This window comes from Camarhynchus parvulus, chromosome 14, assembly GCF_901933205.1.
Source record: "Camarhynchus parvulus chromosome 14, STF_HiC, whole genome shotgun sequence".
In the NCBI taxonomy this organism is placed as follows: domain Eukaryota; kingdom Metazoa; phylum Chordata; class Aves; order Passeriformes; family Thraupidae; genus Camarhynchus; species Camarhynchus parvulus.
The window spans coordinates 486,531-513,476 of record NC_044584.1 but is presented as its reverse complement, the minus strand read 5'-3'; the positions used below and the strand labels follow the sequence as shown (position 1 = coordinate 513,476).

The 26,946-nt window shown below is 47.9% G+C and overlaps 1 protein-coding gene across 3 annotated transcripts in view; it reads right to left on the bottom strand.

Annotated features, from left to right (window-relative positions):
- Positions 1-425: 425 nt before the first annotated feature.
- Positions 426-26,946, bottom strand: part of GSG1L (GSG1 like) — a 56,816-nt gene continuing 30,295 nt past the window's right edge. The window contains exons 3-8 of one of the 3 annotated variants that reach the window (XR_004061137.1): positions 23,622-23,774; positions 19,472-19,583; positions 13,992-14,159; positions 8,300-8,367; positions 1,376-1,981; positions 426-855 (exon numbers count right to left, since the gene is read on the bottom strand). Coding sequence is in view for 2 of the 3 variants with exons in the window: in XM_030958144.1 (XP_030814004.1) it covers positions 7,633-7,742; positions 8,300-8,367; positions 13,992-14,159; positions 19,472-19,583; positions 23,622-23,774 (611 nt within the window). In the remaining variant the exon portion in view is untranslated. Of the gene's footprint in view, positions 856-1,318; positions 1,982-7,620; positions 7,743-8,299; positions 8,368-13,991; positions 14,160-19,471; positions 19,584-23,621; positions 23,775-26,946 lie in introns of those variants that run through there. The other 2 variants (XM_030958145.1, XM_030958144.1) reach the window with 2 other exon arrangements.

The following is a 26,946-nucleotide window of genomic DNA, read 5'->3' as shown; positions in this document are numbered from 1 at the left end:
TAAAGAAGAACATGCACGATTTTCTAACAAGTAATGTCATTTAATGAATGATACACTCTAGAAAATAGAAACTACCCAGATGCTGGTTGGTTGGTTGGTTGGTTGGTTGGTCTGTTTGGGGCTGGGAGAAGGCCCTTGCTTGGACGTACAACGCCTTTGTGGGATTCTGTTGTCAGCATTTGTAGTTGCTGGAAACAAGGAAACGTCCATAGATTGAAAGAGACACCAAAGGAGCAATTGTTTTCTAAAATGTGGGAAGAGTGCAGGATGCCATCCCACTCTGTGTCACTGGGCAAGTGGCATGAGGGCTCAGAGCTCACCAACACCTTCACAGACAATCCTAAAGGGACCAACGGGACCTAGCACAGCCCAGTCCTCTGAAGTCACTGCAGACCTGGCACTCTGCACAACACCTCTGGGCTCTGCTGTTACTGCACTGCACTCTGGGTGCCTTTCTGCACGTGCTGTGTCTCTTCCCTCAATGTCTGGCTGCTAATTCCAGGGAATATGCTTTTCAGGATGTCACAGTAGACCGTGTACAGCTCTGGGTCTATGTTGGGCTTGGGCAGGGAGCAGGAGTTGCAGGCCTGCTCGGTGCCTGGGTGCTGTGGCCAGTAGACATCACTGAAGAGGGCAGTGAGGATCTTGTGGGCAGCCTTGTAAGGGTCATCCTCAAACTGCACCATGGCCTTGAGCTCCATCAGGGTGTAGCCGTTGTACCTCTTGCTGTCCTCGGCCAGGGGCTGCACCGTCTCACCTATGTGTCTCACCTTCCACTTCAGGCATTTCAGGTCTTCCTTTACATCCTCTAGTTCTTTCTCCATGGCTTGGAATTCCTGTGTGGTTACAAATCTCCTGCCAAGGAAAGAAGTGGCAGAGACAGGGTGGAGTTCAGAGGCTCAGAGGAGTGGGGTGAGCCCAGCTTGCCTGGGGTTGGAGCAGACAGTGGAGGTTTGGGGGGGACATCCTGGCCATGTCACTGAGCACCATCCCCTGCTCTGCTCTGCTCTGCTCTGCTCTGCCAGGCTCCAGGGGACAGCACAGCTTCTCTCTGTGCTACAAGGGAAAGTTGTGCTGCCTCCTTTGGAAGGAAAGGAGGTACCTGAAAACTGTGTCCTGCTGGAGAGCTGAGGGTGACAGCCTGGCCCAGGTCTGTCATGAGGTCTGGAGAGCTAAAGGGTATATAGAAATAGGGCATTTTGCTTCCTGGGTAACAGGGTTTAGTGGAAGCACAGGGTGGGCGCTGGAAAACAAACACTGGGAACATCTGAATCATAAAAGATATTTAAGTTTTTTTTATGGGAGGGCTCTTACTGATTCTAGACCAAGATGGGCTGTCTGAGGACTTAGACACCTGTGTGCTCTGGATACATACCTCTCGTGATCAGGATCTTCCAGATCTGATTCAAACCCCTTTCCTGTATTCTTTAATTCAGTTTTAGAATAGCCAGGAGCCTGGGAACTCTCTTCAGGAGTCGCTGTTGCTGGAGGCCTTGTGCTTGTCCTGGTTGGGGTCAGTGTGTGATCTGAAGCTGAAGCTCGGACGTTTTGTGCTGAGTGAGGACAGAAGGTGGAGAAGGAAGCTGCATTGATCCCTGGGCTGACTGGAGAGCAGTCAGAGTATTGCTGTGGCTTGGCTGAGCTGGGTGTTAGACTGAGCCTGAGGCTGGCTGGGCAAGATGCTGGAATAGTCCTTGCTCCGAGTGGGCTGGAACACGATATTGCTAAATTTGTATCTCTTTGCTCAAGTGGTTGAGGGTTTGGTGATTCCCCTGGGGCCAATCTAGTGATGGAGGTGATGTCCAGCAGGGTTTGATCCTGAACCATGGAGATCTGGCTGGTTGGTTCTGATGAAAGTGAAGAGCTGCTTGATGTGTCGCTGGAAGAGCTTGACGTAGCGAATGGGGGGATTTTCTGAGCATTATGGTCACTCCTGTTCCTCTGCGGGCTAGTGACACTTAGAGCTGGGTGTTGTGAAGCCCTAAAGAAAGACAAACACACACTTTTTCCTCTGGACTGGGCTAAAGGCTTATAAGAAAATTTTAGGCCTATTTTGGGACAATTTTAAGCCTGTTTCCCACAACTGCATTTCCCCACAGGCGGATTTGCCTCTCGTGTCTGTATAAAACCCTCTGCTTCTCGTGACCAGGAGCAAAGCATTTGAGAATAAGGCACAGGAATTCAGGACCAGCTCCTCCCTGCTGCTGACTGAGGCCCACGTCAGCTGTCCTCAGTGTGAGAACCACTGGGACAGCCACGTTCTCCTTCCCAAAAGTCACTCAGCTCTGTGAGAACCAAGGGTTTGGTGCTGGGGAAGGACAGGAAGGGATGAAAGGTGCTGGCATCATGGTTCTGAGAACACAGAAACCTGGCTGCAGGTGGCCACAGCACCTCTCCCTGCCCATCCTGCCCAGTGTGAAGACCTGCCTTCCTTCCACGGGCCCTCATGCTTCAGCCTCCTGGGAGCGCTGCCTGGGAACCCAGGGAATTAGAGAATGGCTAAATTTTTCTTAGTTTGTCAATACTGATGGCAAGAGAGGAAGATGTTCCACCCCTGTGGCCTGGAACTGTCCTGGCAGGTGGGGAATGCAGCTAAAAATGCCTTGACCTTGAAGGGGAACAAAGACAATCCCTGTGCAGATCATGGTGCAGGATTTCCAACAGCCAAAGGACATGATGAGCTTTTGTAGTGATGCCAGGGACCAAGTGAGTCTTTTTGTGCATCTGGTAAATCCTTGTGGTGGAAGGACAGGAGCAAATCCTGGTCTGGATGGGATGTGTGAGATCTGTGCATAAAGTCCTGTCCTGTGGCCTGAATTAGCTACACAGTCACTTCTCCTCCTCCCTGCACTTTGCTCAGTGTTGGACGCAATTAAACACCAAACATTTAAGGTTCTAAAGAGCATGTCTCACACCTCTGGGCTTCAATAGGGTTAATTTGCTAAATCACGGCTTAATTATCAGGTCTAAATCAAATTTAAAGGTTTTATAATTGGAAATGCAGACAGTTACAGAGCTACTGCATAAAAGCAGAGCCTAAAAGGAATCATAAAATGGGTTGTGTAAAGGGCAGGAGAGAAAACAAGCTCACACGTGTTCCAGGGAGCACCTGGGAGTGCCTTGCCTTCTTAACCTGGCTGAACAGGACTGGAAGGCCAGAATTGCCAGCTGGGCATGAGGAAAAGCTTTTTCACCCTGAGGGTGCTCAAACAGTGGGGTAGAGGCCAGGAGAGGTATTGGGATCTCCATCCTTGGACATGTTCAAATCTAACTGGGCAAGGAATGAAGCAGCCTGATCCAGCCTGGACATTCTGGGAGCACAGGACTGGAGCAGAGCCCTCCAGGGTCCCTGTCCACACTCTGCTGTTCTGTGGTTCTGCCTAATTATGAAAATAATTTTTTTTCTTCCCCCCATTCCCCTTTCTTCTCTCACTTTTCTCCCCTCTGAGTCCCACCTCACCATCCTTCTCTTCCATTGGAACCTCTGTTCCCACTGACTTTATGGTGCCTGCTGCAGGAGAGTCCCTGATGAATAAAAAGGGTTTTTTACAGAAAAACCAGAGTTATTTGGCTCAGAGGGATTGCTGCCCCTTCCTTGCATGTCAGGGTCAGTAGCTCAGGCTTTGGACCATGGGAGACAAGACACAATCCCACTTTAAGGCAAATAAAACAAAAATGCATTTTGGCTGTTAAAAACACATGAACTTATCCTAAAATATCTCACCACGTCAAACTATCTGAACTGAGAACAATCCCCACCTCCATTCTAGGGGGGGATAGGATATGCACAGTAAGGGAAAGGCTATTTGGGTGCACATACAGTCTGAAAGACTTCATTTCACATGTTTAGCAGTGTGGGACAGGGTTGGCTTTTGAGGGGGGTGGTTTGGGGAGTTTTTTGCATAAATCCAGGATTAGCTGTAGGAGATGAAGCATTTATTGAAAGATGCAATTTAAAAGAGTGACAGAAAGCACGTTTCATAACTAATCCCACTGAAATTTATATAAGAAACCTTTCAATTCACCTGTGCACTGGAGGAAACAAAAACTGTATTATAAACTGTCAGCTTATTTTGCTTCCCTTTTCCACCCCATAGTTTTCACAGGCTGCCATGCTCCACACAGGACTGCATTTACTTTTATCATCCTCCTTATCTCGGAAGCAGAAAAACTGGTAGCTCAAGAAGCGATGTTAAAGCAAAATGTCAGTCTGGATGTTAGCAGAGGTAAATGAGGACAGAACTGAGACCTTTAGCTTTGGAATTTCCTAGTGGGCAAGGCTTTGCCTGAAGACAGGAATGAGATTCCCGCTGCTGTCAGTGCAGCAAGGCTGGATCTTCGACCCGTAACCATGGTGCTTTATCAGAGGGGATTTTTCCCCACCCGCTTTTTTTCCATGTGGTGAATCACTATGAACTGAATAAATTACAGGAAGAATTGCAAGACCTGGAGTTGGAATCAATGCTGACATGAAATAGGCAGCTGATTGCAGCTGTCAGGTACCTCCACAAGGAGAAACCTTGGCTCAACTTTGAGCGACACTTCAAATGCGTCAAGCCCTTGTTGTCTGCCGCCTCCCAGCCTGTGCTGCTCAGCATATAAAGCATGTTCCCCGTTGTCACAGTGACCTTGGCTGCCGTCTGTGCCTTGCCCTCTCCAGCTGAGCTGGTGCTACAGACTTTTTTGGAGACATTTGAAAGTTGCCTGCACATCCAGCACCACTTTGCTTCCATGGCGCTCATGACCGAGGGGAAAACAAACAACCAGCGGATATGATTTGGTTTTTGTTTTTATGAATTGTTTCCACTGTGTTTTAAACCTAGAGTTCTTCTGATGAACTTGTCTGAATAGGAAAAAATTACACTATGCTTTAGAGTGAAGCACTGAGGGATTGGTTGCATAAATCTCACTGTAGACAGCCAGGGTGGGAGGATGGTAAAAGAGCTGTAGGATGGACCCAGGGGAAATGCCTACAGGGTGATGACATGAGAATAAAACTATTTTTTTCAAGGCCTCCTCTTTGTCAGGTGACCCTTCTGAAATGCCCACGCTGCCAAAACAGTGACATATTATTTCTTTAACACTGAATTAATTTTGAATAATCTCTCAGTTTTCTACAAGAGCAGCCGGTGTCCTGAACTCTGGGTTTATCTGCCTCAAATAACACCAAGGCTTTCAGCCACAGACAGTAAGAATTTGCTGTTTCCTGCTCAGCTCTTCCTCTTCTGGGCTATTTATCTCTTCTTTGGCTCTGCCACCACACCTGTCCCTCCTTGTCCTTTGTGATTTTTCTCCTGCCTCTCTCTTGCCCATTTCACATTCACCATCTGCACCTCTCCCACCTGCCCTGTGGCATCCAGGCTCCTCACGTTAATGCCTCATGGTGGGACAGCTCTGGAGGGAAGGGTGGAAGTGTCATGGACATACAGATGTCTGAAATCAGGGACTATTGCTGGCTGTGAGCTAATAACAGTGAGCATTCCTTTCTAATAAATAACTGTGCAACAACAACAAAAATATCCTGAGGTGAAACTTTTCCTTCTATATTTTTGTGCAGGGGCTATACACAACTGGAGCACTGAGATCTCGCAGCCCTGCACTTCTGAAAGAAAAAGTTGAGACCTCCAAGGTCAAAAAATGACAGCAAATAGACTTTAAAAGTGTCTGGAAATGCTAAATTTGGTATGTCCGGGGGTATCAGATGTATAGGGGCCAGTGCCATATGTTTGCACAGGAAGGCAGCTTGGGGAGAGCAGAGGATGCCAAGTCATAGTTAGAGCTCCCTGGTGCTGTTCTCAACTCAGGTAAGTTTAAACCCTGCTAAAGGGGTTTAAAGGAAATAAAATAATTTTCTTTTTAACCCTGTTAAAAGAAAATTATAGTTCAGTGATGGACATTAAATGGTTTAATATAGAATTATTGAGACTGAATATAACTGCATTGTCCTGACTGAGTCTACTCTGGATTCAAGCTTCTGATGAAATTTATAAGTTAAGGTCACTTCTCAAAATGGAGACCTCAGTCTTGCCAACAGAGGAACCTGATATCCTGCCCTGGCATAAGGCCCTTTTTGCTACCTGTGCTCCCACAGTGCTGTTGGGCTGCTCAAAAACCTTTAACATTCTCTCTTCCAAAATCACCTGGCCAGGTAGGGTTTGTCTTCCACAATTGCTCAGCCTCGTTCTGCTCTTTACAGCTTTTGCTCTTCCACTCCTCAGGGACACTCCCCCACATCCTTTCCTCTCAACAAGGACAGATGCCCTGTTTTGTCTTGCTGGGAGGACAGAAAGATTCATGATGCCTGAGGATGAGCCAGTTCTCCTCATCTGCAGTTTGCTTCAGGCTGGAACCTCCTCAGAGCCCTCTGGGTGAGCTGCAGGTCCTGCAGGGGATGAGGTGCTGGTTGAGGAGAGCAGCAGGAACAGCTCCAGGTGGTGCCTCCTGGTGTCCTGCTGGCAGGGGCCACCCCTGTGGGAAGTGTCCATGGAGTGCTCCTGATGACCTGCTGGCATTTCCTCTGCTGGTGGCACGTGGCTCTGGGTTGGTCTGTTCCAGGTGATGTGTCCCCTTCTTCCACCCCACCCATGAGGTCAGTGTGACCTTGGTGGCTGCTCTGCCTTTAGCCAAGCCCTTCTCTTGCTGTTTTCTCTCCATTCTCAATCTTCTGCTGGCCATGAGCCTCTGGAATGGGGAATGTGACAAGGACTGGGAGTGTGGGACCCTGGAACCAGCATCAAGGAGGATCCTGGGATCAGGCCCAGGCCAGTTATGGCTTGGTGGACTTGCTTGAAGAAGGAGAGGTTCATCTGAGCGTTGTGAGGCTTTGTGCCATCCCAAGCAGCAGTAACTAATGGCTTTTCCTCCCTAATAAGCATGGATAATGAGCATTTTGCAGCTTCTATTGGATTTGTAAGTAAACTGTGAACTGAGAGCACAACTTCCCTCCTGTCACTTCATTAATATTGATCTGATTTCATTACAGAAGGTAAGGATGTGAGGCTGAGCCTGATGGAATATTGAGGGATGGCCACTGTTCTTTAACCTGATTCTGGGCTTCTCCTTTGGGGTTTGCCTTCCCAGTGCTGTCAGCACTCTATGGGGTGAGCTCTGGGTCCTTTAAAATGGAAACACTTGGGACAGGGCTGGCCATATTCCTTGGAATACCTATTGCCAAGACTTGTTATTGGTTCTTTAAAACAAAGACCTCTGGACAGGCTTCAATAATAAAATAAACACATTTGAGAACCTGCCAGGAGCTTGGCAGGTGAGGAACATTCTCAGGAAACATGACCCAGATCAATTTTGTGCCAAGAGACATTTTCAGGCCTGTGAGAATGAAGGACATGGATCTGCCTGTGGAGAGGTCCATGACTGACATGACATTTTCAAGGAGCAGGAGTTACCAATGAGCTGATGACAAACCCAGCTGGAGAGCAGTGCCAGCACTATCATGCCTGTGGGGACACCACCTGCAGTGACATGGGACTGGAGAGCTGTTCCAGCAGGTCTGGGGAGGGAGCAGGACCCTCAGGGAGGGGGGTTACACACACCAAGCTTCCATGAGAATGTGGCTGAGATGTGCATCTCAGCAAGACAGAGGCGGGCAGCAAAATGCCATCAGGGTTCCAAATTTTAATAGCGCAGAGCCAGCAAGTCACTCTCCCAAGGCTCCCTCCTGCTGAATGAAGGATCACTGGCTTTCTTTCCAAGGAAATAGATGCATGAAACTGCACACATCTTTCCTGGAGAGTAAAGAAAAAGTATAGTATTCAGAGCAGGGCAGGAGCCATGCTCCAACATTGCTCTGTACATTGAACCACTGATTCCCATAGCTTAAAGCAAGAGCTTTTGCAAACACTGAATAAAAGCACAGCAATTTCCAGAGAAAGTGCAAGAAATGGCATTAATTATACTAACGTTATTGTCTACCAAAGCTGCTTTCAATCATTTTTATATTCAATAGCATGCATCATCATGAATTGGTGATAAAGATAGATGAAAAAAGGTAGTGATAATGAAAGTTATACAGGTGTAAATTAGAGCATATTTTTAAACTACTATGAAGTCACAGCTTCTTGAGATAACACAAAATTATAGGATATGTGCACATCCTAAATTGAATGCTGGAGAATTCTGTACTGTTCCTATGCTGGTTGGTTATCTCTTGGGCAAGGCTGTCTGGGAAAGCAACAAACCTCTATTCCCAAAGCTTCCTACTCCAAACCTGGTTCTGGGCCCCGGGAGCCAGCGTGGGGACAGTACAAGCCATCGTGTGCCAGACACATTCATGGTCACTTACTATTTGGGGAGCAGCTATGGAGGCACTGTAACCTCAGGTCCCCAGCCTCAGCCCTCTCCTCCTCAGTCCTGGAAAAGAGAATATAGAAGTAGCACCTTGAACAGAAAGAAAGGCTGCTCCCAAATGTACACAAAAAGGGTCAAAACCAGTAAGAGTCCAACGTACCTGGGCTCCTCCATCTACAGCCAGGCCCACCATGCAGATGGTGATGGGCTCAGGAAGGACTTGGCTCCCCTGGCTTTGCCCCTCTTGGGGAGAGCTCATGTAAAGAGGCCTTGGGGAACAGAAATGAGGGGCTCAGGGCTGCATCTCTCCACTCTTCCCCTCTCCAGGGTGGATCTAAGCACCGGGGCCGAGCAGCATTGGACATTGTGTGTGTGTTGGAAGTGGGGATGGAGCTGCTGCTGCACCATTTTAGTGCCAGTCCCTGTGATTTCCAGAAGGAGCAGCTCTGTGGATAAAGCTTCCTGTGTTGCAGAATAAAGTACAGAACAAATCCAAGGCAGGAGGTTGCACTTATCCCTGTGCACTGATGAAAGGGGAACAGGAAGATTGGAAATATTGATGTCTGTGTGAAGAGCTACTGACTCTGCCAATGGGAGGTACATCAGGTCAGTAACTGAAACCCTGCTCAGGTACCTGGGTGACCAAGCAGGAAACCAGAGCAAAGGCTGGCATGGCTTTGGAAGGCATTGGTATGATCTGCACATCTGACACGAGCACAATGGACTTAGGGGAAGCAAGCTGTGAGTATGGTACATTACAGAAATGTGCAAAAAGGGGAAAAATGGCGTGTGAATGATGATTTGAAAAGTTCTGGTTCTCACAGTGTTGGGAATAGTCCTGATTTATTAGCTCTGCAATAGCTTTGGTCCTGCTGTCTGTTTCAAACTGCTCCTAGCACTTAAAACTACATTTTCTGTCCCCGCAGAGACATTTTGTCTGCGCTGCTATCAATGGCAGTTTGAGCTCAGCTCACTCCAGAATTTCACCAGTAGCATCTGCCTGCTTAGGTTGGTGTTGCAGATCCGAGTAAGGGCCCAGTCAGCAAGAAAAATGTTGTGAAATGTTGTGGAATCAGCTGCAGTGGCACAATGGGTGTTGATGGACAGCTGCAAACGCTGTGCTAGGGATGGGTGAGCTGGGGGAGGCTGAATCTTGCAGATTTACTTGCTAAATGTGTTGGTTTAACAGCCCCTGGTAAGTGGGATCGGCTTCACAGGGAGCACGAGGCTGGATCCCAGTCTGAACCAGGGCTCTGGGATCTCTGTCTGGCTCCCAGGGTGGGAAACCCCCTGACCCCTCTCTGCAGTGGGGCTCTGCAGCCCTGACCAGCCTGGATGCACATCCAAAAGCTGCTCTTGTCCCCACTAAAGAGGGCCATGGGCAATTCCAGTTCCTTCACAAACTTTTCATTCCTTGCCTGAGGCAGCGATGAGCTCTCCACAAGGATCTCACTTGGATTTGATTTCCACCCTTTCAGGCCCCATATCCCTCACCTCAGCTTCAGTCCTCGCGTCCCTCCACCCCTGGACATTCCCTTGTCCTCCCTGGAGCTGCTCCTGTCCCTGTCCCTGCAGCTGTGCCCCTTGCCCAGGGCTCCCTCTGCCCCACCAGCAGCTCCTGTTTTCATTCTTTACCTGAGAGCAAAATCCACCAGAATCCTTGAAGAAGGGAAAGGTGTGGTGGGGAGTGTGCCTGAAAGGGTTTTTTAAAATATATTTTTAAAAAATGAGGACAAGAAACTGAGAACAAGCTTGGGAAAGAAATGAGTCTGGGTGAGCTGGCTGTGCTGGCCCTGCCTGGATGGATGTGGGGATGGTGTTGGTGGAGCTGCTTGGTCTGAACAAGCAGAATTCTTGTGAATGCATCTTAATTATTACACAGCCATAGGGAAAAAGCTGCCAAAACAGCAGGGGAGAGCTAAAGCTGCTCAAACAGCAGCTCCTAAACAGCTGGGCAGGGGAAGAGGAGAAGGTCTGTCACCATCCCTGCAGCTGTTGTCACAGACATTATCAGACTTCATGGGACAGAACAAAGAATCCCTGTCCCTCTGGCTTATCTTTGGCTTAATATTCCACAAAGCACAGGCTGTAAGATTTAGAAAATAATTATTGATTAATTAATTGAAAATGACTAATTGAAAAAAATGCACATATTTAAGGCAAATTACAGTTTCTTATTTCTGTATCAATCATTTAATGTTGGTGAAGATGATACAGATAAAGACACAGAGTTGGATTTTTCCAGTGGTTACCTATAAAATGCCCTTTTTCTGCTAGGACAACACTGCCAACAGTAAAGGACAGGCTGCATTTTAAAGTGACATCCAGTTTTTACTAGATACCTGCAAGAATTAATCTCAAGATCACTGAGCTAATTTTTTCTGCTTGCAAATGAACCCAGCAGACAATATTTTATGACAGATAAACAGGTAACATATAAGAGCTAATTGCTAAAGGGATGCTCAGAGCAGGAAGGGGGGAAGCAGGAGGGCAGTGAGGGCTCTGCTGGGGTAAACCTCAGATGAGGGACTGTGCTCATGAGCACATGGGGCAAGAGTGTTCATGTGAGACAGAGCAGGAAGAGAAACTGGGAGGGATGGAAGAGAGATTCTTGTTATGAAGTAAAAAAATGAGAATGACGAGCAGAAGTTATAGACAGACATTCATTTCAAAGGAAAACATGAAAAAGGGAAGGAAAAACACTTGAAGGACAAAGACTGAAAGCTGACTTTGCAGTTAATTCTGATAATTTTCTAGAACACTTAGAGCATGAATAATACCTCCAATTCAGTATAATTGACCTGGTTTTCTCAGAGTTACCCTGAGGGCTATTGTACCTGTTATATCTGAAGAACTCTGGTGTCTTTCAATTTTATAGTGTGAACCACACAGTCTGTTTTGTCTGGACTTCTCAAAGTATCCCAGGCCTGGATGGGACATAAGTGGATGTAACACCACGAATCTTTGACTTTTCAGCAGCTGCATCAGTGTTTTCTCAGTGGCAGGAGCCGTGAGGTGCTTGGGGTACAGAGGATTTGGATGTGCTCCTGCCTGAGGCTGGGCAGCTCCCTGTGCTGCCTGAGGTGGGCTCAGGGCAGGCTGTGGAGCAGGATTTGGGGTGCACACAGACATTGATGGGGTGTTAAAGGCCTTCCCACGTTCTCAGAGCAGAGGCTGCCCTGGCATGGGCAGGCTGAGGTTAAAGAGCAGCAGGGTCACAGAGGGTGAGGCAAAGGATGGAGCTGCTGGAGGGTGATCAGGCAGCAAACCATGGGGTGATGAGGCTCATCCCCTGCACCTCCAGGGACAGCAGCACAGCTGGGAGCTCCCAAGGGGCCATTTCAGCTCTCACATTCACATTTCCAGCAGATCTTCTGCTGTTCTATGCAGTTGCATGCAATTAAAATGAAGCACAGTGCAATGAGAGAGTTGAGAAAACACGTGCAAGATTAGCAGCATTTTACTGTTAGTACTTTTCATAAAGCAAATTTCTTCCCTGGGAGCAGAGGCCTGTAGGATAATATTCCCCCAAAAAAATCATGCAAAATGGGGCTGACACTTTCCTTCCCTGAGTCCCAGCTGCTAAATGGAGCTGTTGCAATAATGATGAAGTTTAATTTTCAGAGGCATACAGGAAAGTGCCTGTTGCACAGGGTGTGCCCAGCCCAGAGGTTGGATGTGTGCTCCAGGGGGTGCTGGCTCTGCACTGAGGCAAAGGAACAGGCAGAAAGGGTGAAGAGATGTGCAAAGGAACTGGAAGGAAGAAAGGCTGGAGGGTTTTATTCATGAGGTATGAAAAGGAACATGGAGGTGGAGGAGTAGGAGGGAATGTGAAGTATCCCTGGGTATGTGCACAGGAAGGAAAGAGGATTTATTTTATTTTCTATTTGTGCAAAGGCAGATGGGAGCTCAGGGAAGTTGTGTGGGACTGAGGGCACCCACAGCATGCAGCAACAGGGTGTTGTTAATGGACAGCCCCTGGACCCCTGCAGTCAGAGCATCCCCAGGGCACAGCAGTGAGGCTGAGCATGAATATGATCATTTTAAAAATTAAAAAATTTTGTATAGTGTTGCACAGCTTTGAATCTCTAGAATGATCCCATGGTAACACTGTCTCTGGGCTTCCTATTATGTATTCAGATACAACAATTAAAATAATGTGATATAAAAAGAGAAAGTGATAATCATGAAGTTAGGGAACACCACATGCTTGAGCTGAGTGTGCCAAGTGTGTGTGGAAGGGCTGGGAGGAGGTGACCGAGGAGGGAATTGTTGGGGGTGGGATTGTGTCATCTTGTGAGGGCAGGAGGAGCCCAAACCAAGCCCACAATGCCCATGTGAGAGAGAGAGAGGTCCCTGTCCTCTGGGCCATTAATATATTCTGCTATTTACTGTTCCAGTAGTGCTACTTCCACAAGTCTCCTTAGCATTTTCCAGTCTAACTCAAGATACTGCTCCTTATAGTTCTCCTGAACTCCTATCTGCAATTCTCACTTCAAAAATTCATCTGGTTTCCCTCCCTGAGTGCTGATTTACCCTGAGGCACACACTGACCCCTTCCTCTTCACTGTGTCTGGGCTCTCTTTTCTCCCACAGAGAATTTTTTAGAATTCACTGTCATGTCCAAATGCAAAATTAGGAAAATCATGGTTGTTTGCCTCATTTCTCTTTTCCTTCCAGGCTGTCTAAAAGGCAGAGAAGAAACCTGGACGTTACCACAGGGAAAACTGCAACAACAGAATAATGAGTGAGACAACCAAGGAAAAGCAATAATCATGGAAGCTCTCTAGTTCTGCCCTCTCAGGAGAGCTCCTCACTCTGCTGCTGAAATGCTGAAATTCCAAACCTCCTGTCCCCTCAGAGCCTCTCCACCATGGAGAAACTGCCCCGCTGCTCTGACAAACAGCCATGCATCCTGCTTATATTTCCTGCCCCCACAATGTCTTTATATCACTTCAGGCCATAGATTTTGGTGAGGATTTTCTGTACTTCTCAGCTCTTCATCCTGTGAGGATCCATCCCCCTGTGGAGCCCATCCCTGCTGTGTGAGCTCAGGATCTGTGTGTTCTTCACAATCCACAGCTTTAAACAAAGCCTGAACTCTGTCTCCAAAGAATGAGGGCAGGGGAGCAGAGTGACAGAGCATCTCTGGGCCCTGGCACCCACCAGGACTGCAGCCCCCCTGAGACCCTGGTGGCACTGGGTGGGTGTTACTTTATTTGTGTGCATTTGCTCCGGAGGATGGGTTGTGCAAAGCAGCCAGGGATGGGTTGTGGCCATAGGACCACATGTGGGAGATGGCAGCTCCAAAGTGGCCTGCTGGTGGCTGGTGGGATTATTGGGAGGTGCCTGTGGCACGTGCTGAGGAAGGATGGATATCACATTTGGCACACCCCCACAATTTTACCTTTCTAGAGAGGGAAATAAGCTGACATTGGCAGCACAGCTTTTTGTGAATTGGGTGAGTATCGTAAATATTTCAATGAGTACAAGAGAAAGGGTGGGCACTAAGACAGCACAAAATTGATGAAAAACCAAACCAAGGAGGACCTTTTGTGTGTTTGCCTTTCACACACACCTTTCCCAGGTGCCTCAGAGACTTCACCCACGAGTGCTGAATGGGTGAGAGCCTGAAACCAGCAGAGTCCATGGAAACCTCCCCTGATGGAGTGACTGACTGCACTGACCTTTCTCTGAAGTACTTGATGGCTTCCTGGTCTAGGAAGTTCTGCTCTTCTCGAAAGCCCTGCTCAAAGATTTTGCGCTTGTGCCTGAACTCAATGACAGTCTTGGTGTAGGAGTTGAGGGTGGTGACAGAGGCTGCCATGCAGCAGGTGAAGGAGCCCCAGGCCAGACTGTGGAGAGAGAAACCAGCAGACAGAGCTGGGTTACACAGCAGCTCATGCCACATTTCTGACACACACACATGGGCTGGGACCAGCAGGGGAGCTGGAGGTGACAAACCCATCTTACCTCCAGCAAACTCATCTCATCTAAGCTCATCTTACCTCCAGCAAACCCATCTCATCTAAGCTCATCTTTCCTCCAGAGACCTGTGGCTCATGCTCAGGCAGGCAGGAGGCTGGGCTGGGGCTGGGCTCAGCCTTCATGCCATGGAGAACCCTGTGCTAAGGTGAACACTTGGTGACACCATGGCCAGACACCTGCTGATCTCCTCTGGAATGCCTCAGAGCTTTGCAGACAAGTGTTAAAACCCACACACTCCTGGAAGGAGCAATGTCAGAGTCTTTTGGAGCAGTTTTGCTATCCCTGGGACACTGGCTGCACAATGCCACTGCAGGGATGGGTTCTAATCTGCTTTTCATGCCTTCCTCAGATCACTGTATTTCCTTCTTCCCTGGTTCATGGACACCTCTGGCCTTCCTGCATTGTGTCTGGTCTCTGAAAGCCTGAGCAGAGCAGAAGACAACACTTCCATTTTGTGGAGTCACCAGCCTGGGGGTTTCCTGGCTGAGTCCCCCAGAGTGAAGGCAGTGCCAGCCAACCTTGGCCAGCCAGGACGCCTGCAAGTACCAACCAGGAGCACAGGGAGGGAGAAGGGAAGTGGAAGAAAATAAGAGACTGGCCCAGGTTCAAGCTGGAACAGCAGCAAGTGTTGTCCTGGGTGTGCTGGCAAGCAGGGTCAGCTGGGAGCTGCTCTGTTCCTTTCTTGTGGACAGGGCTTCCCCCCCAGCTGCTCTTGTTCTCCCTGACCTCAAGTTCAGATGGAGCTGGCAAGGGACTCGTGGCCCCAGGGAGTTGAGGTGCTCTTTGAGCATGAAATGAGGCTGCAAAAGCAGGCCCTGAATTCCTCCTTTTGTCTGCAGAGCTCCTCTGCCTTCCAGCTCCCCTTGGCTTCCCACTCAGCCCATCAACTCTGGCTACACAGAGCTCACAGTGGCTGCCTAAGTAAGCTGGATTAACTCCATCACCTGTGATGGTGACACACTTTACCTGCTCCTTTTTTGCACTTTTTCTGTAACAAATGGATGTGAATTATGCAGAGCAGAAAGTATCCAGCCCCGGTAGCATTATCTTATAAATACGCATTGTCAACACAGCTCTCAGCATGAGCTATTTTCCCATTCTGCAAAGGACCTGCAGACAAGGAAGCAGTTTCTCATTTCAAATTAGACAAAACTTGAAAAAGAGCACATATTCATGGACTGAAAAATCTGGGGGAAAAAATGGCTCAAGTAAACAGAAATGGCTCATTTCAATGATTTCAAAATTCAGCTTATAACAAGTCCTGCAGGGACTCCTGAGGCGAGGAGATGTGTGGAGGCAGCTCTTTCCCTGTCAATTTTGAACCTGTTTGCCAGATGCAATCAAATGAGAAGGGAATGCAGTGACCCTGGGGTGACAAAGTTCCCTGAAGTTCCCCATGGCTGGGGGGAGAAGCAGGAAGGGAGCTGGTGCTGGGTGAGAGGGGCACACTCAGCACCTTCCTGGCCTGCCTCCCACCTGGAGTGTGGGGAAGAGCTCCAGCAGTGCAGACATTTCCAGCTGGGCTCCCAAACAGTATCCAGGAAGAAGCCAGCCAAAAGCTCACTGTGCCTTGGAGGTGCCTGGGGAATGGCATTTGAGGGAGAATTTCTCTTGGATGTTTCTGATGGCTTCTGATGAAATCAGAAGTGCTGAAAGGTTCAGAGAAGGAGATACAGAATGTAGACTCTCAGTGCCTGGCATTTGGGAAATCATAGTAATTAGGCAATTAGGATAGATGTACTTTAGTTTTTATGGACCTTGGTTAAATGCTATTTATTTTGAATTGTAAAGAGTGGTTGTCCTACCTTAGGAGTTACAGCTGCCTTAGGTGAAGGCCTCTTTAACAGCAACGTTGTTAATACTCCATGGGCTCTCAGGCTCCGCCATGGCTCAAACAGCTCAGGCTTTTTATATTTATTTGCTCTAGAGAGTCTGAACTCCAACATCTCCTGATCCTCAGGGGCACTGAAATCCCCAGCCTGGAGAATCCCCTGGGCCACTCCTGACTCGTGCCAGAGCCCAGAACAACCTCCAGGCTTTGCCAATGGCTTGGGAATGGGGTAGGATAACAGACACCACCCTGAGACATCTGAGCAGACCATGAGCAGCCCTTCCTCATTTTGGGGGGGGGGGGGTGGGGGTGTTTTTTATCCTTCCCTTTTGACAGAGGGGAAGTAGAGTAATAGAAAACTTAGTTTTCCCACTGGTCCCTGGGAAAGGGATGGCAGCGTGGATCCCCAAGACTCTTTGGCTCTGGGCCATGGGGACAGCGTTCCCAGGGCTTGCCAGGGCTGTTTCAGTTCTCTGGCTGGGGGCTGCAGTGGCACATCCACAGCAGATGGAATTAAAGGTGGTGGTGACAGCTGATGGCTCAGGGCTTCTCAACGCTCATGCTCCAGGACATCACCAGAAACCAGGTGGAGCAGAAAATAATTCCTGCATGTGTGGCTTTCCACCAGGCTGGGTGGGCATTTGTAATTAACCCTTCTTAAAGAAGGTGTTTGAGCCTGCGTGGTGCCAGGGGAAGTTCTCTGGTCTGTACAACAGCACTGGCTCAGTGTTAGCTGGAAGGCAGAAGCCTTGGCTTTTCTTCTTTTGACCTCCAGCCCTTCCTTTTCCAGGTCTGCTATCCATCACTAGCATGGCATGGAGACCCCATGGCTCTCCTCAGGCTGGAAATGCTGCTGCTGCTCAGCCCTGTCCCAGCTGAGCCGGTGTTTGCACCTTGCCCCACATCCTGCATGGATCAATGGGCTGCCTTGGAAGCACCAAGGAAGTGAGGGATGCAGGGAGGCAGGGAGGGATTGCTGAATGCAAGGAGCTTTGTGGCTGCAGTGGCTGGAGAGGGCTCAGCTCCCAGGGTGGCTGTGTGGAGTGGAGCTGAGCTCTCACCCCAGGAATTCGGGCAGAGGGGACGTTGTTCCCACATGTTTCCCTGCTTGTGAATATCTCAGAGTCCTCCACAGTGAGACCCAATCCAGGGGCACTCCTGGTCCTTGAACCACTGTGCCTTCCCTGGCTGTGGCTGCCCAGGGAGAGCTGAGGGAGAGGCTGCTCTGGGACAGGGCTGGGGTCTGGACTTCATCCCCCATGGAACACAGCTCCCGGCTCCATCTGCCATGGGACACAGCTCCATCTCCCATGGAACACAGCTCCCAGCTCCATCTGCCATGGGACACAGCTCCATCTCCCATGGAACACAGCTCCCAGCTCCATCTGACATGGGACACATCTCCTAAACCCGTCTCTCATGGGACACCAGCTCCATCTCCCATGGAATACCAGCTCACAACCCCATCTCCCATGGAATACAAGCTCCCAAACCCATCTCCTGTGGGACACAGCTCCCAGCTCTATCTGCCATGGGACACATCTCCTGAACCCATCTCCCATGGGACACCACTCCATCTCCCATGGAACACAACTCCCTCTCAGTGGGATAGAGCTCCCAGCTCCATTTCCCATGGGACACAGCCCCATCTCTGTGGGACACAGCTCCCAGCCCCATCTCCTGTGGGACTGGACATGGCTCCCAGCTCTATGCCATGGGACACATCTCTTAAACCCATATCTTATGGGACACCAGCTCCATCTCTATGGGACACCATCTCCCAGCTCCATCTCCCATGGGATACCAGCTCCCATCCCCATCTCCCATGGAACACCACTCCATCTCCCATGGAATACCAGCTCACAAACCCATCTGCCATGGAACACCAGCTTCATCTGCCATGGGATACTATCTCCCAATCTCAATGGGACACCATCTCCCAGCCCCATCTCCCATGGGACACAGCTCCATCTCTGTGGGAAACAGCTCCCAGCCCCATCTCCCATGGGACACCAGCTCCATCTCCCATGGGACACCAACTCCCATCCCCATCTGCCATGGAACACCAGCTCTGTGGGACACAGGTCCCAGCAGGGAGTGTGGGTGGGATGAGTGGGCCCAGGGAGAGCTCGGGATGCCTTGAGGGACCCTGGTGCCCACTCTGAGCCATGGGGGCCCTTGGCTTGCACAAGATGAAGGAGAATAATCTAATGAGTGTTTATCATGCAAGACATTTAACAACATTTTGAAGTCTGAGTATGGCAGTAAATTACAAAATAGATTACTGAAGACAAATATGCCTTATTATTTAAATCTATTGAAAATTATACAATTATTGTGACAGAGTTGTTATAAATATTAATATAAATATTATAAATATGTGAATGCAATGTATTTATAAGTCCATTATCACATGCAATAAATATTCATTATTGAGACACCAAATAAGCTGTATTTTAAATATAATGTGATTTGTATTTTGTAACATGTTGCTAAAGTGGTAGTAACTCCTCTTATGGAACACAGTGGAAAGAGGTGAGAAGGAAAGACTAATAATTCCCTGCAGTGCTGTGCATAAGAAGTATTTACTTGTTGGTGTTAGCAAAGATTGTTGTCTTTGTTTTGAGATGGAAAGAAAATAATGTGCTATATTTAGAAATTACAAGAAGAAAGTATTTTCCCTATCCATCCAAAGAGGCTGATGCCTCTGGAGGACTGAGGATGTTGTTTGCAGGTATTTTTATTCTCCACAGCCTCCTGCTTTTGGTAAGCTTCTCATAAACGTGCAAGCAATATAACACAGTTGCTGTGTCTTGGCCAAATTAGTTTTATGTGATTTTAGAAGATAAATGGGAAAGGTAAAAAAAAAAAAAAAGAAGCCATGTTCATTTTCCCAAGCCTTCTCCCCATGATCCACAGGGAAGTCTCATCGTGCCAGGAGCACTGCGCCTTCCTCTGCAGTTGTGTTCAAAGCTGCACCCTAAGGTTCAACTGAGACATTAATTAAAAACAAGGGGGGCGAAAAAATAAAAAAGCTCAAAGTCTCAGAAATGCCATGGCAATTATGTTCCTAAATTGAACTTTAATGAGAGTGCTCAATCTGTGTGGGTAATTGTGGGTGCTGTTTATTTACAAATGCTCTGTACCTGCTGATAGCACAGCTGCTGCTGCACAAAACTGTCCCCACACCTCCAAACCTGCCTGGCCCTGGGGGCTCCTGCTCCTGCAGGTTTGGCAGCTGGAAATCCACAGGGATGTTCCTGTTAGCTGGAGGTGATGTGTGCAGCATCCCAACAGGCTGATGGAACAGCTCCAGAGAGGAAGAGATGAACGTGGGGTGACACTTACCAGAAGGACCATCCATAGTCCCAGGAGTGTGGTCGCCAGTCCTCTGGCCCAAGGCTGACTGTCACTTGGAAAACTTGAGTGTACATCATGTGTGCCACCATCCCCAAGAGACCTGGGAAGCAGGGATCAGAACAGGAATTTTTGTGCCAACTTTTTTTTTTTTTTAATCATTCTTGAGGGAGCTGCTGCTGGAAGTGCTTTGAGAGCTCCAAAAAAGTCTTTGTTGTACTTTTATGCCTCCTGTTCTACTGTGGAGGAGGGAGCTGCATGGGCAGAGGAAAGATGTGACTGAGCGCTCATTATTTTACATCATTCTGAATTCTCAATTAAGAGAGGAGTTGGAGAATCGTTGAAGAAAATGTTGCACAAGGAGCATCCCCACCAACCCAGCTGCTGCAAGCCAGGGGTGTGCCACCCACAGAGATCTCCCAGCCCGTCACAGACAGGCCCCAGGTGAGAGGAGGAGGAGAGAGGCTCCTGCAGGCAGTGCAGGCTCAGTGTGTTCATGCCACACAACCACATTCTGTCCCAGCAGTTGCTAAGATTGATGACTTTGAACACTCATAAAACACTTGGAAGCTGCACCAGGAGGTGAAGTGAGCTTGGTTCTCCTGGTGATGTGTGGGGAGAGGACCCCACTGGGGTACTTTTGGTGTGGCAGGGCTGGAGATGCTTTTGCGACACTGTCAGAGCTCACAGAGAGAGCTGCAGCTGGGTGAGGTTCAGGCTTGCAGTCCCTGTGAAGTTAAAGAACAAGGCTGCAAAAAATCACAGGGTGGCCTGAGTGCCTCTGCCTTTAGCTGGCCACTGTGGTCTTGCAATTTAAACAGAAAAAAACCACCTGAACTTTATATTTCTACAGCCCTTTGAGGAAAACCAAATCCTGCTTTTCAAGCAGTGGTGGTCAGGAGCAGCTCTGAGGCTTGGAGAATTTTCTAGCTACAATAATTTGGGATGTTCCTGCCATGGGGCCTGGGCAGTGCAGGGTGATGATCCCCAATGGGCTCTGGAAAGTGTGGGCTCAGGCTAAGGAGGTGGGGCTGGACCACTGTATCCTAAACAGTTCTTGGACCTAGAGATGTGCAAAAGCCTCTTGTGCTGCAGTGGCAGCTCAAAGCTCTCAGAAATATCAATATTCTGCCATGGTGGGTGCAGTGAGGTCTGTGTGCCACACTTTGACCTTTCATTCACTGGTCCCTCTGACCATCTAATTTTTCCCATGGTTGCCCTTCCCATACATGGAAGATCCTGATTTCTCTCCCCCAAGCACACCCAATTTTTGGCTCTTCTTTCCTTCTTACTCTGAGTACCTAAACCACTCCATTACTCTCCCCAGACCTGTGGATGATTCAGGGCAGTTCTGGGGGAGGGAAGCAGGGGAATGTTTGTGTTGTGGGCATGTTGAGCGGGACTTTCAGAAGACAAATGTCAGCTTTGATACAAACAAGTGCAGAGGCTGAGGGAAGAGTTGTTACAGGGAGCTGGGGTGATTTGCTCAGCTGCCTCGTGTTGGAGTGACACACTGCAAAGATAGGAGGTGGAAAGAGCAATTCACTCCCGGAGAAATGAGATTTGGGCAGGGTGGGTGGCCTAATGGGAGCACAGCAAAGTGCTGCACACCTTGCTTTTTTCCTCTTGTATTTAATTTCCAGAATGCACCTGCAGCTTGCTGAACTTTTAAAATCAGTGGATTTTTTTTCAGCTGACAGTTGTGCCTTGATCTTAAGTTTGGAGTTTGCTGTTTCCACATGTCCTGTCAGTAATTTTTCAACCCTAATAAAACATTACAGCCTGCCCTGAGAGCTGTCACAGTCGCTGAGAGGCAGCAGGAGGTTTGGCACAGCCAGGACGAGCCTCAGCAGGGCTGAGCTGCTGGGCTCTGTCATGCAAACCTTGCTCGGGGTTTGAGTCACCCTCAGCCCTGTGGCTGTGTGGGAGGCTGAGGTGACACTCACTGACCCAGGTGAGGAGGAGGAGGAGGAGGTCACCAGCAAACACTGGAAATGTTCTTTGTTTTATCTGCCCAATGCCAGGGTAGGATGGGGCTGGATCTGCACCTGGCAGGGCTGTTGGTGCTGTTGTGCCACATCCAAATTAAAGCAGAATAATGCAAATCTTTTCTTGTGCTGCTCATGCACTTTTGGTTTGGTCTATCTTAGCTGTGCCTTGCCAAGTCCTCCGTGGGGAAACCCTCTGGTCCACTTTGCTGTACATTTAATGAGCTGAAATGAGCTGCCTGTACCACAAACCAACAAAAGCTCCATGGCCAGGATCATCTTTTCCCCCAGCTGGGCAGGGAGGGCACAATGCCTGTGCCCATCCAGGCTTCAGGGCAAGAGGTGTTTGCAGGTGGAAAATCCTGGTGATGTGGAGTGGCTGGCAGTGCAGAAACACTGATCATTCATAGCTGGCTGGAGATCCTGAGCCCTGCAGGACCAGAGCTGCTTGGAGATGCCAGTAATGGGAGAAATTAAGGAGCTTTGGAAACCTGGAGATGAAGGAAATTTGGAAAAGACAATGCATTTTAAAGCATTTTGCCATATTTTTTACTAGAAATGCTATTTGTGGAATATATCACATTAATGAAAATGTTTTATTGTAAATATTATGTGAGAGACATATGTAAGTTTTTTAGTTTGTAAGGTTAAGAGGGATACCAAAATTGTGATGTTGTGGGGTGTTCTTTAGTGGCTCACAGAAACAACAATAAGTGACCACACTTGGGATATTTTTTCCTGAACTTTAGATGTTGAGCTATGAGACTGTGGAGATCTCATTGCACTTTTATGAGGGAACTCAAGCATGAATTTAATGAGGAGTGTTATGCTCCAATGGAAAGTCCTCTTCATTACCTAATTTCTATTAAGCTATGTCATTATAAATATGCTAAGCTTAAATAAATATAGTTTTCTTCTTTCCTCTAATATCCCTGCCATTGAAAATAACAACTAGCAGTGTACTGGGGTTTGGGGTTTTATCCTTGTTTCAATTCCTCTATCATTTTTCCCTGTAAAATTTTGAAGTTTATATTTGGATTATATTGGCAATGTACTTAGAAAGAGGGAAGGCCAAAATAAAAATAGAAAGTTGTGTAGGAAAGAAAACTTCATCATTCCTACAAAACTTTAAAACTGCAGTTAATGCTGAAGGGAGAGAGGAACAGCATGGAAGTAATTGATTGAATGCTGAAGAAATCCACATAGTTTGATTTTGAAAATGGAACTGATTTTTTTTTAAGTTCCAAATTATATCCAAAGCTGAAAAACATGCTTTGGCAGTTCTTATCAGATGTTTTTGTCACTCAGCTCTACTTCTGACCCTTCCTTTTTGTTATTATTTCACCACTTGCAGCTATCCCTGAAGATACAGAGTCCTTCCCAGAATGCACACTGACTGTTGTAATGTCTTCCAGCCTGAAATGCAGCAGGATAAAATGCACTTCTATTGCAGAAATTCTTTCTGCCAGAGAGGTCCATGCAGGAGTGCTCACATGGGCACTCTTGCTGTTTGTATAAATCCTGGAAAGTGGGGGTTTTAGCCAAAAAAAAAAGCTTCACAGAAGTCAAGGGGCACTTAACCACATGGCTGGAGTTATTTTAGAGAAGTGAATTCCTCAAGTTCATATGGAGAGGGGCCCCAAGTACAGACTGAGCACAAACCAGCCCAAAAGAGTTGTTCTGAGAGATGTCCATGTCCCTGCCCTCTGTGCCACTATTAGAACCCTTTTCATTCTCAGTTGTGTTAAATAACAAGATGAGCTCCTTCCTTTGGTTTTCCAGCCTTCACCTACTTTCAGGATTAACAGAGAAAAAAGACTTTTCAGCTTTACATGTTTTTAATTTTCCTCTGGAAAATGAGTGTGATAATGCTGCAAATGGAGCTGAGGCTGGAGCTGTGGTAATGGCTGTGCAGGCTGAGGAAGGATAATTACTGCATTGCTGCTGTGAAATCAGGAATGAGGATATTCACTTCTCCCTGGCAAGAGGAGAATTTATCATGCAGTCTTTGTGCCAAAGGAACAAAAAATTACAGTGAAAAATTGCGATAGCTAAACGGGGATAAGAGAGTCGTGGAGCCTCTGGTTTTTTATCCTCTCAAAGTTGTGAAATTTTGCTTTGTGGTGGTAAAAAGGGGAAGGGGAGGTTCATACCTGAAAGCACAGTGAAGACAGCAGCAAAGGCATTTAACTTGAGCCCATCTATGACACTGCTTGAATGAAAGAGCTCGAGGCACATGAGGCTGAACCCGACGACCAACAGCATGATGTACAACACCTCGGACACCACTGAGAGCCACAGCACACCTGGGGGCAGAGAGCAGCAACCTGTCAGCACTTGGGGAACACTTGCAAGAGGTTAAAGTTGGCAAAAATTAATTAGGAAGTCAGGAATGTCTAGGAGTAACTGGGTATTAGGAATTTTTTTTTTAAAGTTGGTTGGTTTTTGAAGTCACCAATTGTAATTTAGTTTTTTTTTTGAAATGTTTATCACATCCACTGTGTATTGGGAAAATTTTCTTTACTGAAAAGGTCATTAAGTACAGTTTGCCCAGGGGAGTGGCAGAGTCACCATCCCTGGAAGTGTTCAGAAAACAAGTAAAAGTGGCATTTCCCAATGTGGTTTGGGGGCATGGGAGCATTTGGTAAAAGGTTGACCTTGGTGATCTTGGTGGTCTTTTCCAGCCTTAATGATTCTGTGATTCACAGAGTTTAAACTCAGCAAACCATGGCCCAAACTGAGAAAACCAGAAAAAGCAGTGAATGAAGATGTGAAGAGTGGCAGGGTGGTAAAGACACTGCAGAAAGAACATGCTGTTGCTTTTTCTTGTTCAGCTTGGCTACAGAAGCTCTGTGGGGACGTGTGAGAACCTCTTGGCTCCTCTGAGCCCAGGCACAGCTCACAGAATTAATTTCCCCACCTGTTCCACAGTTTAGATGAGCGCAATCCACCAGGCAGGGAGGTGATGGCACAGGGTACCTGCCTGCTTGTGTGCTGCTGGGAGCTGGACAGCCTTGGATGCCTCTTTTCCACAAAGAAAATAAATTCAGTCCATGTTTTAAAATTCTTGCCACAACCTAGTGCTGGGGGCTGTTGTTAGAAACAGCCCTGCAGGATGGCTGGGCTCATTCAGGGTGTTCTCACAGGGTTTGTGCCACAGGACTGGCCCAGAAACTGCCACAATTGCAGCAGGGTGGGCACAGATGTTGATAACATGCTCAGCTGAGGAGCTGCAGATGTAAAAATGCCTGGCTGGAGTTTCCTCAGCCCCTGGGTGCAGCCCTGAGGGTCAGGGCCCTGCAGGACTCAGGGCAGTGCTCAGGACAGGGGCTCTGGGAGTGCCCAGCAGGGACTGCTGCACCACCAGGAGATGTCACCTTTGGGAATTCCAGCAGCACAAAACCTCCAGCAGGATCTGCTGAGTCTTTGAAAGTCACCAAGCCACGGGGTAAATTGGAGAGGATGGGAACAGATGATAAGATTGAGTCCCTGCCCAATTTCCAATTGCTGTTTCAGCATGAGAATCTGCTCGAATTCTCCAGTACATTTGCTAACCTGATTGCTAGAGAATTCACCTGGAAACAATGAGCAGTGATGGAAAATTTCAGCCTAAGCAGTTGAAACATGGAAAGTTAAGCATCTGAAGACAATGGCTTATATTAGAAAATGTTAGCTGTAACCATAGAGACTGCTACAGGCTTCACTTATATTAATACCTTCTCTCCTCACTGCCAGAGCTCATGTATGATAAAGCCCACAGTCCAGCTTATCAAACCAGATATGCAGTCTCACTTTTATCAAATATTTGAGTGGCCTCTTGGTGACCAGGCTGATCCCAGCTCATATTTTGTCTGGGAATTCATCTTTATAATTACATCTAATTAATATGTGCTATTCGTTGTTGCCACTGTAGCTGACCTTTCGAGTTCTTAAACCACACTACAGAGATAGCAATAAATAAAGCTTTTAATTGCTCACAGTGGCTGTGTGTGCAATATTGCATCTATCAACAGCAAACAGCTGCTTATCTCACTCCTCTTAGTCAATTTGGTATGAGGCAACTCTTCCAAAAAGGAATGCAAGTGAGAGATAGAGAGAGAAACAGCAGGGTTTAGGAGGGATTTTGCCTCATTTTCTCAAACCAGCAATGTCTATGATGAGAGAATGATGGAATGATTTGAGTTTGGAAGAATTAGCTGATGCAAACCTGACCCACAGACTGAGGCAGCAGAGAGCCCTAACTAATGAGCTGTAATTCATTCAGCCCACACTTGAAATATTAATGTACAACACACCTGCCCAGGTGATTATTGCCCTGAGTCAAGCCTTGTGCACGCCCCTGGTGCTCTGTGCACACCAGGGCAGTGCTGTAACACTGTCTGCAGCTCACCACTCTGGTGTGGCTCCAGCTCTGCTTCCCTGGGGGAAAAACTGGCTCAAAGAGCTGCAATCCATGGGTGACATCAGGCTGGTGTGCTCAGGTGTAGGGCCAATTCTCTTGGATGTTTTTATCAATGACCTGGACACTCTTAAGGAATTTTTCTTCTGGTGATTCTAAATCAGGAGCAGACCCTGAGTCCCTTGAGAATGGAGGGTCCTTAGAGAGAGATCTTGGTAGATTTGAGTGTGTCACCAACCAGATGACATCTAACAAGGACAAATGCTGGGTTCTGCTCCTGGGCCAGGGTAATCCTGGAGGTACCTGCAGAGAGGGGAACAAGGAGCTGGAGTGCAGCCCTGCAGGAGAGGTCTGGGCGTTTGGTTGATGGTTCTGGGGGTTTGGTTGATGGCTCTGGGTGTTCAGGTGATGTACTCAGCTCTATATATGCACACCCTACCTGCTGCCCACGTCTGGCCCAGGGCCTGAAGCTGGTGCTGCAGGCACCAGGGCAGTGATTTTGGAAGGAACAGGGAGCTGGGGAGGTGCACGTGTCCCTGTGGAAGCACCTGGGTTTGTGTGTCCATTGCAAGGGGACATTCTCAGAGGGACAGGAGGGCTCTGGGAGCTGGGCCTGGAGGGTCTGGGGCCAGCTGGTGTCCTTTATTCCCCTAAGGAAGGAGAAAGGAGCACCTGACTGTGTGGCTGGTGTCACAGGGAGTGCTTCGCCTTCCCTTCCAGAGGGCTGGGATAAGAGTGGCTTTGCCAGCAGGATAACCTTTCAAGGAAATGATGAAAAGCTCAATGAGACGTGAGTTTTGCTCTCCTGTAAATCCTTTTTCTGATGAGACACAAAGGCTGGGTGAGTTTGCTGTGGGAGGCATAGTCAATTACTGCTTTTTTGGGGCCCTGTTCATATCTACCAAGGAACTCTCTTGTCTTATTCCATGGTGCAACTGAATACCTGCTCTGAGCCTTTTGTTTAGTGCATCTAATGTGGGGAAAGGCAAGTCCCACATGCAGTGTTGGCATAGTTCTATGTCCTGTCCTGCTTCTCTGATTTTGAATTTCTTCCGAAATAATAATACCCAGAAAATGCA